Source organism: Nerophis lumbriciformis, linkage group LG36 (genome assembly GCF_033978685.3).
Source record: "Nerophis lumbriciformis linkage group LG36, RoL_Nlum_v2.1, whole genome shotgun sequence".
Taxonomy (NCBI): Eukaryota; Metazoa; Chordata; class Actinopteri; order Syngnathiformes; family Syngnathidae; genus Nerophis; species Nerophis lumbriciformis.
In genome coordinates this window covers 8,875,001-8,887,452 of record NC_084583.2, presented here as the reverse complement: position 1 = coordinate 8,887,452, position 12,452 = coordinate 8,875,001, and the positions used below count along the sequence as shown (strand labels likewise).

Genomic DNA, 12,452 nt, shown 5'->3' with positions numbered 1-12,452 from the left:
AATTTTAAAATTTTCTTATAAAATTGTGACTTCTGTCGAGGGAAATCACGACTATTTTCATAAAATTGCCAAAATGTTAAGCTTTTTCTTGTAAAATTGAGACTGTTATTGAGTAAAATTCCAACTTTTATCATAACATTGCACAAATGTTAAATTTTTCTTGTAAAATTTTGATTTGCGTTGAGTAAAACAACAACTTTTTTTATAATACTGCCAAAATTCGAAGTTTTTCTTGTGAAATTCCAACTAATTTTTCACAACAAGCGTTTTTGTATTTGCATAGTATGTATATATTATTAATGTTGTAAATACACTTCTTTATATATCTAGAAAGGGTGGTCCTAAAGAGGGAGGCATTTTTCTCAGGTCTCAAGAAGGTAACGAATACAAGTGTGTGTGTGTGTGTGTGTGTGTGTGTGTGTGTGTGTGTGTGTGTGTGTGTGTGTGTGTGTGTCAGACCTTGACTAATGCGGCTGTAAAAGAAGTCCAAATAACTGTGTCAAATAACGAAGACCAGATAACGGCGTGTAAACAGCGGCGCAGGCAAAGAGGATGGTCAAATATACACTGAGAATATAAAAAAAGAATGGATGAAAATATTTGACATACGCAGTTCTGGTGGCTGCAATCGTCTTCTTTCCTTGCCTCTTTTTCTTGACTCTTGTAGGCGTGTGATTGGGCCTGAATGTCCAAAAAAAAGGTTAACAGGGTTTTCAGGGCACATTACAGACCAAACCTTTTTCCACATATTTGTCATTTTCAAAACCAATACAATATATATTTTAACCCTTAGTGCTTCCGTTCATTTTGGTGAATGTTAGAGGTTCAGTCGTTAAAGAGTTAAAAATAAGCTTAAGTACAAACTCCAAAAGCAGTGAAGTTGTCACGTTGTGTAAATGGTAAATAAAAAGAGAATACAATGATTTGCAAATCCTTTTCAACTTATATTCAATTGAATAGACTGCAAAGACAAGATATTTCATGTTCACACTGAGAAACTTTGTTATTTTTAGCAAATATTAGTTCATTTGGAGTTTGATGCCTGCAACATGTTTCAAAAAAGCTGGCACAAGTGGCAAAAAAGACTGAGAAAGTTGAGGAATGCTCATCAAAGACTTATTTGGAACATCCCACAGGTGTACAGGCTAATTGGGAACAGGTGGGTGCCATGATTGGGTATAAAAGCAGCTTCCATGAAATGCTCAGTCATTCACAAACAAGGACGGGGCGAGGGTCACCACTTTGTCAACAAATGCCTGAGCAAATTGTTTAAGAACAACATTTCTCAACCAGCTATTGCAAGGAATTTAGGGATTTCACCATCTACGCGCCGTAATATCATCAAAGGGTTCAGAGAATCTGGAGAAATCACTGCATTAAGCCATGATATTACGCACCTTGGATCCCTCAGGCGGTACTGCATCAAAAAGCCACATCAGTGTGTAAAGGATATCACCACATGGGCGCAGGAACACTTCAGAAAACCACTGTCAGTAACTACAGTTGGTCGCTACATCTGTAAGTGCAAGTTAAAACTCTACTATGCAAAGCCAAAACCATTTATCAACAACACCCAGAAACGCTTCGCTGGGCCCTAGCTCATCTAAGATGGACTGATGACATTGCTGGTTTTACGAGCAGAGGAGCATTTTCGGCACTACACACCGTAGGAGGATACAATAGCTCACCGGCGTCACAATGTAAACAAACGCCACGGGTGGATCTACACCTGACATCCACTGTAATGATACCAAGTACAGGAGCGTATCTAGTCAATACTACTATGATTACATCGATATTTTTTATCGGCACAAAATCTTTTTGTCTTTTTTTAAAATTCATATTATGTTTATCAAGTCAGTAAATACGTCCCTGGACACGAGGACTTTGAATATGACCAATGTATGATCCTGTTACTACTTGGTATCGGATCCATACCTAAATGTGTGGTATCATCCAAAACTAATGTAAAGTATCAAAGAAGAGAAGAATAAGTGATTATTACATTTTAACAGAAGTGTAGATAGAACATGTTGAAACAGAAAATAAGCAGATATTAACAGTAAATGAACAAGTAGATTAATAATCCGTTTTTACAGTTTGTCCCTCATAATGTGTACAAAATAACAGGTACAAACCCCGTTTCCATATGAGTTGGGAAATTGTGTTAGATGTAAATATAAATGGAATACAATGATTTGCAAATCCTTTTCAACCCATATTCAATTGAATGCACGACAAAGACAAGATATTTGATGTTCAAACTCATTAACTTTATTTTTGTTTTGCAAATAATAATTAACTTAGAATTTCATGGCTGCAACATGTGCCAAAGTAGTTGGGAAAGGGCATGTTCACCACTGTGTTACATGGCCTTTCCTTTTAACAACACTCAGTAAACGTTTGGGAACTGAGGAGACACATTTTTTAAGCTTCTCAGGTGGAATTCTTTCCCATTCTTGCTTGATGTACAGCTTAAGTTGTTCAACAGTTCGGGGGTCTCCGTTGTGGTATTTTAGGCTTCATAATGCGCCACACATTTTCAATGGGAGACAGGTCTGGACTACAGGCAGGCCAGTCTAGTACCCGCACTCTTTTACTATGAAGCCACGTTGATGTAACACGTGGCTTGACATTGTCTTGCTGAAATAAGCAGGGGCGTCCATGGTAACGTTCCTTGGATGGCAACATATGTTGCTCCAAAACCTGTATGTACCTTTCAGCATTAATGGCGCCTTCACAGATGTGTAAGTTACCCATGTCTTGGGTACTAATACACCCCCATACCATCACACATGCTGGCTTTTCAACTTTGCGCCTATAACAATCCGGATGGTTATTTTCCTCTTTGGTCCGGAGGACACGACGTCCACAGTTTCCAAAAACAATTTGTAATGTGGACTCGTCAGATCACAGAACACTTTTCCACTTTGTATCAGTCCATCTTAGATGAGCTCAGGCCCAGCGAAGCCGACGGCGTTTATGGGTGTTGTTAATAAACGGTTTTCGCCTTGCATAGGAGAGTTTTAACTTGCACTTACAGATGTAGCGACCAACTGTAGTTACTGACAGTGGGTTTCTGAAGTGTTCCTGAGCCCATGTAGTGATATCCTTTACACACTGATGTCGCTTGTTGATGCAGTACAGCCTGAGGGATCGAAGGTCACGGGCTTGGCTGCTTACGTGCAGTGATTTCTCCAGATTCTCAGAACCCTTTGATGATATTACAGACCGTAGATGGTGAACTCCCTAAATTCCTTGCAATAGCTGGTTGAGAAAGGTTTTTCTTAAACTGTTCAACAATTTGCTCACACATTTGTTGACAAAGTGGTGACCCTCACCCCATCCTTGTTTGTGAATGACTGAGCATTTCATGGAATCTACTTTTATACCCAATCATGGCACCCACCTGTTCCCAATTTGCCTGTTCACCTGTGGGATGTTCCAAATAAGTGTTTAATGAGCATTCCTCAAATTTATCAGTATTTTTGACACCTTTCCCAACTTCTTTGTCACGTGTTGCTGGCATCAAATTCTAAAGTTAATGATTATTTGCTAAAAAAAAAAAAAAATGTTTATCAGCTTGAACATCAAATATGTTGTCTTTGTAGCATATTCAACTGAATATGGGTTGAAAATGATTTGCAAATCATTGTATTCCGTTTATATTTACATCTAACACAATTTCCCAACTCATATAGAAACGGGGTTTGTAGATAAATGACACAATTTGTTACTGCATACGTCAGCAGACAAATTAGGAGTCTTTGTTTGTTTACTTACTACTAAAAGACAAGTTGTCTAGTATGTTCACTATTTTATTTAAGGACTACATTGCAATAATAAACATATGTTTCATGTACACTAAGATTATTTGTTCAACTAAAGACAATAATGACATTTTTTGTGGTCCCCTTTATTAAGAAAACTATCGAAAAGTATCAAAATACATTTTGGTACCAATACCAAAATGTTGCTATGAGTACAACCCTAGTTGTAAGGACATACAGTAATGTACTGTGACTCAGAAGATGATATTATTACACTAACAATGATTACAATGTTAAATGAGAAGACTGTTAGTGTGTTTTTTTGTTTTGATTGACCTTTTGTTTACACTTGCATGACAGGAATGTTCAAATGTGACTGAAACAACTTGATTTCCTGGCATGGCTGCTTCCTTGTTGTTGTTGTTGTTGTTGTTGTTGTTGTTGTTGTTGTGAGTGCAGCCCTAATGGATGCGTGACTGTGGACCATTAGTGGACTGTGGCAGATACAATCATCACTATGGTGACAACAGGATGTGGGCCCGCCCCTAGGGGGATGCTGAGAGGGAGTGACAGAGATGCTAACTCCATGAGGGACACACACACACACACACACACGCACGCACGCACGCACGCACGCAGATCATTGCACAGGAGTACAAATTCAGACAGACGTGTTGAACTTGTACACCTTTTTACTGAGCAGAAGCACTCACACATAAGTCCTGACTGAGTCATGTAACACACATAAGCTCTGACTGAGTCATGTAACACACATAAGTCCTGACTGAGTCATGTAACACACATAAGTCCTGACTGAGTCATGTAACACACATAAGTCCAGACTGAGTCATGTAACACACATAAGTCCTGACTGAGTCATGTAACACACATAAGTCCTGACTGAATCATGTAACACACATACGTCCTGACTGAGTCATGTAACACACATAAGTCCTGACTGAGTCATGTAACACACATAAGTCCTGACTGAGTCATGTAACACACATACGTCCTGACTGAGTCATGTTACACACATAAGACCTGACTGAGTCATGTAACACACATAAGTCCTAACTGAGTCATGTAACACACATACGTCCTGACTGAGTCATGTAACACACATAAGCCCTGACTGAGTCATGTAACACACATAAGTCCTGACTGAGTCATGTAACACACATAAGCCCTGACTGAGTCATGTAACACACATAAGCCCTGACTGAGTCATGTAACACACATACGTCCTGACTGAGTCATGTAACACACATAAGTCCTGATTGAGTCATGTAACACACATAAGTCCTGACTGAGTCATGTAACACACATAAGTCCTGACTGAGTAAGGTAACGCACATGAGACCTAACTGAGTCATGTAACACACTTAAGTCCTGACTGAGTCATGTAACACACATAAGCCCTGACTGAGTCATGTAACACACATAAGTCCTGACTGAGTCATGTAACACACATAAGTCCTGACTGAGTCATGTAACACATAAGTCCTGACTGAGTCATGTAACACACATCAGTCCTGACTGAGTCATGTAACACATAAGTCCTGACTGAGTCATGTAACACACATACGTCCTGATTGAGTCATGTAACACACATAAGTCCTGACTGAGCCATGTAACACACATAAGTCCTGACTGAGTAATGTAACGCACATAAGCCCTAATTGAGTCATTGAACACACATAAGTCCTGACTGAGTCATGTAACACACATAAGTCCTGACTGAGTCATGTAACACACATAAATCCTGACTGAGTCATGTAAAACATAAGTCCTGACTGAGTCATGTAACACACATAAGTCCTGACTGAGTCATGTAACACACATACGTCCTGACTGAGTCATGTAACACACATAAGTCCTGACTGAGTCATGTAACACATAAGTCCTGACTGAGTCATGTAACACACAAGTCCTGACTGAGTCATGTAACACACATACGTCCTGACTGAGTCATGTAACACACATACGTCCTGACTGAGTCATGTAACACACATAAGTCCTTACTGAGTCATGTAAAACATAAGTCCTGACTGAGTCATGTAACACACATAAGTCCTGACTGAGTCATGTAACACACATACGTCCTGACTGAGTCATGTAACACACATAAGTCCTGACTGAGTCATGTAACACATAAGTCCTGACTGAGTCATGTAACACACAAGTCCTGACTGAGTCATGTAACACACATACGTCCTGACTGAGTCATGTAACACACATACGTCCTGACTGAGTCATGTAACACACATAAGTCCTTACTGAGTCATGTAACACACATAAGTCCTGACTGAGTCATGTAACACATATATGTCCTGACTGAGTCATGTTACACACATAAGACCTGACTGAGTCATGTAACACACATACGTCCTGACTGAGTCATGTTACACACATAAGACGTGACTGAGTCATGTAACACACATAAGTCCTGACTGAGTCATGTAACACACATACGTCCTGACTGAGTCATGTAACACACATAAGTCCTGACTGAGTCATGGAACACACATACGTCCTGACTGAGGCAAGTAACACACATCAGTCCTGACTGAGTCATGTAACACACATACGTCCTGACTGAGTCATGTAACATACATAAGTACTGATTGAATCATGTAACACACATAAGTCCTGACTGAGTCATGTAACACACATAAGTCCTGACTGAGTCATGTTACACACATACGTCCTGACTGAGTCATGCAACACACATAAGTCCTGACTGAGTCATGTAACACACATAAGTCCTGACTGAGTCATGTAACACACATAAGTCCTGACTGAGCCATGTAACACACATACGTCCTGACTGAGTCATGTAACACACATAAGCCCTGACTGAGTCATGTAACACACATAAGTCCTGACTGAGTCATGTAACACACATAAGCCCTGACTGAGTCATGTAACACACATAAGTCCTGACTGAGTCACGTAACACACATACGTCCTGACTGAGTCATGTAACACACATAAGTCCTGACTGAGTCACGTAACACACATACGTCCTGACTGAGTCATGTAACACACATAAGTCCTGACTGAGTCATGTAACACACATAAGTCCTGACTGAGTCATGGAACACACATAAGCACTGACTGAGTCATGTAACACACATAAGTCCTGACTGAGTCATGGAACACACATCAGCCCTGACTGAGTCATGTAACACACATAAATCCTGACTGAGTATGTAACACACATAAGTCCTGACTGAGTCATATAACACACATACGTCCTGACTGATTCATGTAACACACATATGACCTGACTGAGTCATGTAACACACATAAGTCCTGACTGAGTCATGTAACACACATATGTCCTGACTGAGTCATGTAACACACATTAGTCCTGACTGAGTCATGTAACACACTTAAGTCCTGACTGAGTCATGTAACACACATACGTCCTGACTGAGTCATGTAACACACATAAGTCCTGACTGAGTCATGTAACACACATAAGTCCTGACTGAGTCATGGAACACACATAAGCACTGACTGAGTCATGTAACACACATAAGTCCTGACTGAGTCATGGAACACACATCAGCCCTGACTGAGTCATGTAACACATATAAATCCTGACTGAGTATGTAACACACATAAGTCCTGACTGAGTCATATAACACACATACGTCCTGACTGAGTCATGTAACACACATACGTCCTGACTGATTCATGTAACACACATATGACCTGACTGAGTCATGTAACACACATAAGTCCTGACTGAGTCATGTAACACACATATGTCCTGACTGAGTCATGTAACACACATTAGTCCTGACTGAGTCATGTAACACACTTAAGTCCTGACTGAGTCATGTAACACACATACGTCCTGACTGAGTCATGTAACACACATACGTCCTGACTGAGTCATGTAACACACATAAATCCTGACTGAGTCATGTAACACACATAAGCCCTGACTGAGTCATGTAACAAGCATAAGTCCTCACTGAGTCATGTAACACACATAAGTCCTGACTGAGTCATGTAACACACACAAATCCTGACTGAGTCATGTAACACACATAAGTCCTGACTGAGTCACATAACACACATAAGCCCTTACTGAGTCATGTAACACACATAAGTCCTGACTGAGTCACATAACACACATAAGCCCTGACTGAGTCATGTAACACACATAAGTCCTGACTGAGTCATGTTACACACATATGCCCTGACTGAGTCATGTAACACACATAAGCCCTGACTGAGTCATGTAACACACATAAGCCCTGACTGAGTCATGTTACACACATACGTCCTGACTGAGTCATGTAACACACATAAGCTCTGACCGAGTCATGTAACACACATACGCTCTGACTGAGTCATGTAACACACATAAGTCCTGACTGAGTCATGTAACACACATACGCTCTGACTGAGTCATGTAACACACATAAGTCCTGACTGAGTCATGTAACACACATAAGCTCTGACTGAGTCATGTAACACACATAAGTCCTGACTGAGTCATGTAACACACATAAGTCCTGATTAAGTCATTTAACACACATAAGTCCTGATTAAGTCATTTAACAAACATAAGTCCTGACTGAGTCATGTAACACACATAAGTCCTGACAGAGTCATGTAACACACATAAATCCTGATTGAGTCATGTAACACACATAAGTCCTGACTGAGTCATGTAACACACATAAGTCCTTACTGAGTCATGGAACACACATAAGCCCTGATTGAGTCATGTAACACACATAAGTCCTGATTAAGTCATTTAACACACATAAGTCCTGATTAAGTCATTTAACACACATAAGTCCTGACTGAGTCATGTAACACACATAAGTCCTGACAGAGTCACATAACACACATAAGCCCTGACTGAGTCATGAAACACACATAAGTCCTGACAGAGTCACATAACACACATAAGCCCTGACTGAGTCACATAACACACATAAGCCCTGACTGAGTCATGTAACACACATAAGTCCTGACTGAGTCATGTTACACACATAAGTCCTGACTGAGTCATGTAACACACATAAGCCCTGACTGAGTCATGTAACACACATAAGTCCTGACTGAGTCATGTTACACACATACGTCCTGACTGAGTCATGTAACACACATAAGCCCTGACTGAGTCATGTAACACACATAAGCTCTGACTGAGTCATGTAACACACATACGCTCTGACTGAGTCATGTAACACACATAAGTCCTGACTGAGTCATGTAACACACATACGCTCTGACTGAGTCATGTAACACACATAAGTCCTGACTGAGTCATGTAACACACATACGCTCTGACTGAGTCATGTAACACACATAAGTCCTGACTGAGTCATGTAACACACATAAGCTCTGACTGAGTCATGTAACACACATAAGTCCTGACTGAGTCATGTAACACACATAAGTCCTGATTAAGTCATTTAACACACATAAGTCCTGATTGAGTCATGTAACACACATAAGTCCTGATTAAGTCATTTAACACACATAAGTCCTGACTGAGTCATGTAACACACATAAGTCCTGACAGAGTCATGTAACACACATAAATCCTGATTGAGTCATGTAACACACATAAGTCCTGACTGAGTCATGTAACACACATAAGTCCTTACTGAGTCATGGAACACATAAGTCCTGACTGAGTCATGTAACACACATAAGCCCTGATTGAGTCATGTAACACACATAAGTCCTGATTAAGTCATTTAACACACATAAGTCCTGACAGAGTCATGTAACACACATAAATCCTGATTGAGTCATGTAACACACATAAGTCCTGACTGAGTCATGTAACACACATAAGTCCTGACAGAGTCATGTAACACACATAAATCCTGATTGAGTCATGTAACACACATAAGTCCTGACTGAGTCATGGAACACACATAAGCCCTGATTGAGTCATGTAACACACATAAGTCCTGATTAAGTCATTTAATACACATAAGTCCTGATTAAGTCATTTAACACACATAAGTCCTGACAGAGTCATGTAACACACATAAATCCTGATTGAGTCATGTAACACACATAGGTCCTGACTGAGTCATGTAACACACATAAGTCCTTACTGAGTCATGGAACACACATAAGCCCTGATTGAGTCATGTAACACACATAAGTCCTGATTAAGTCATTTAACACACATAAGTCCTGACAGAGTCATGTAACACACATAAATCCTGATTGAGTCATGTAACACACATAAGTCCTGACTGAGTCATGTAACACACATAAGTCCTGACAGAGTCATGTAACACACATAAATCCTGATTGAGTCATGTAACACACATAAGTCCTGACTGAGTCATGCAACACACATAAGTCCTTACTGAGTCATGGAACACATAAGTCCTGACTGAGTCATGTAACACACATAAGCCCTGATTGAGTCATGTAACACACATAAGTCCTGATTAAGTCATTTAACACACATAAGTCCTGACAGAGTCATGTAACACACATAAATCCTGATTGAGTCATGTAACACACATAAGTCCTGACTGAGTCATGTAACACACATAAGTCCTGACAGAGTCATGTAACACACATAAATCCTGATTGAGTCATGTAACACACATAAGTCCTGACTGAGTCATGGAACACACATAAGCCCTGATTGAGTCATGTAACACACATAAGTCCTGATTAAGTCATTTAATACACATAAGTCCTGATTAAGTCATTTAACACACATAAGTCCTGACAGAGTCATGTAACACACATAAATCCTGATTGAGTCATGTAACACACATAGGTCCTGACTGAGTCATGTAACACACATAAGTCCTTACTGAGTCATGGAACACACATAAGCCCTGATTGAGTCATGTAACACACATAAGTCCTGATTAAGTCATTTAACACACATAAGTCCTGACAGAGTCATGTAACACACATAAATCCTGATTGAGTCATGTAACACACATAAGTCCTGACTGAGTCATGTAACACACATAAGTCCTGACAGAGTCATGTAACACACATAAATCCTGATTGAGTCATGTAACACACATAAGTCCTGACTGAGTCATGCAACACATAAGTCCTGACTGAGTCATGTAACACACATCAGTCCTGACTGAGTCATGTAACACACATAAGTCTTAAAGCCAGCATGTGTGATGGTATGGGGGTGTATTAGTGCCCAAGACATGGGTAACTTACACATCTGTGAAGGCACCATTAATGCTGAAAGGTACATACAGGTTTTGGAGCAACATATGTTGCCATCCAAGCAACGTTACCATGGACGCCCCTGCTTATTTCAGCAAGACAATGCCAAGCCACGTGTTACATCAACGTGGCTTCATAGTAAAAGAGTGCGGGTACTAGACTGGCCTGCCTGTAGTCCAGACCTGTCTCCCATTGAAAATGTGTGGCGCATTATGAAGCCTAAAATACCACAACGGAGACCCCCGGACTGTTGAACAACTTAAACTGTACATCAAGCAAGAATGGGAAAGAATTCCACCTGAGAAGCTTAAAAAATGTGTCTCCTCAGTTCCCAAACGTTTACTGAGTGTTGTTAAAAGGAAAGGCCATGTAACACAGTGGTGAACATGCCCTTTCCCAATTACTTTGGCATGTGTTGCAGCCATGAAATTCTAAGTTAATTATTATTTGCAAAAAAAAAAATAAAGTTTATGAGTTTGAACATCAAATATCTTGTCTTTGTAGTGCATTCAACTGAATATGGGTTGAAAATGATTTGCAAATCATTGTATTCCGTTTATATTTACATCTAACACAATTTCCCAACTCATATGGAAACGGGGTTTATAATACTTGACTACGGTAGCCGTGGTGATCCGACAACCCATCAAGTGGTGTGGTTTCAAAGTCGTACTAAAACATTTTGACAGATTTTTGAGCGCCGTGTGTAACGTTTTATATTTTCAATTAAACATTTAAAATGTTGGTGTTGTTTACTGGCCTCATATTGCAGTCTACATGTATCTCTCATGTGTGACTGCCATCTACTGGTCACACTTATCATTACACCATGTACCAAAAAAAATAGCTTCGAGGTCGGTAAGCACAACCAGAATTGTTCCGGACATTAGGCGCACTGTCGATTTTTGAGAAAAAGAAAGAACACCTTATAGTCCTTTAAAGCGGTCCCTGGTGTAAAAAAGGTTGGGGCCCCTGCCTTAATGTCAGCTGTGTTGGTGTTAGCATGAAAAGCTACAAACACACAAAACGTCGTGTTTTTTCTGAATCATTTTCCAGGTTAGATTTTGGCCAACACAATGTTGTGCGTCCTCTGAGGATGGAAATGTGCAGAAGAGAAAAGAAGCTTGCTTTTTGTGTTAAGTCCTACTTAATGGTCATGTGACTCGGCTTTAAAGTGAAAGTAAAAAAAGAAGTACCTTGTAGTTGGTGTTGGCTGCATCTCTTCTTTCACTCTGCAAGGACAACATGTCATCAGACATACTGTAGGTGTGTGTGTGTGTGTGTGTGTGTGTGTGTGTGTGTGTGTGTGTGTGTGTGTGTGTGTGTGTGTGTGTGTGTGTGTGTGTGTGTGTGTGTGTGTGTGTGTGTGTGTGTGTGTGTTTCTTACCGGCACTCACACTGGCTGTGCTCCACAAAGGACAACTCAGTGAGCTCGTGCTTCATGAAAGAAGTCCTCATCAGCTGCAAACACACAGG

The 12,452-nt window shown here is 40.2% G+C and overlaps 1 protein-coding gene across 1 annotated transcript in view; it reads right to left on the bottom strand.

Moving 5' to 3' along the window:
- The window catches only part of vegfba (vascular endothelial growth factor Ba), a 75,602-nt gene that overhangs the window by 26,882 nt on the left and 36,268 nt on the right, over positions 1-12,452 (bottom strand). Inside the window, exons 4-6 of the mRNA XM_061930375.2 lie at positions 12,364-12,437; positions 12,173-12,208; positions 610-681 (exon numbers count right to left, since the gene is read on the bottom strand). Of these exons, the coding sequence (XP_061786359.1) occupies positions 610-681; positions 12,173-12,208; positions 12,364-12,437 (182 nt within the window). The remainder of the gene's footprint in view (positions 1-609; positions 682-12,172; positions 12,209-12,363; positions 12,438-12,452) is intronic.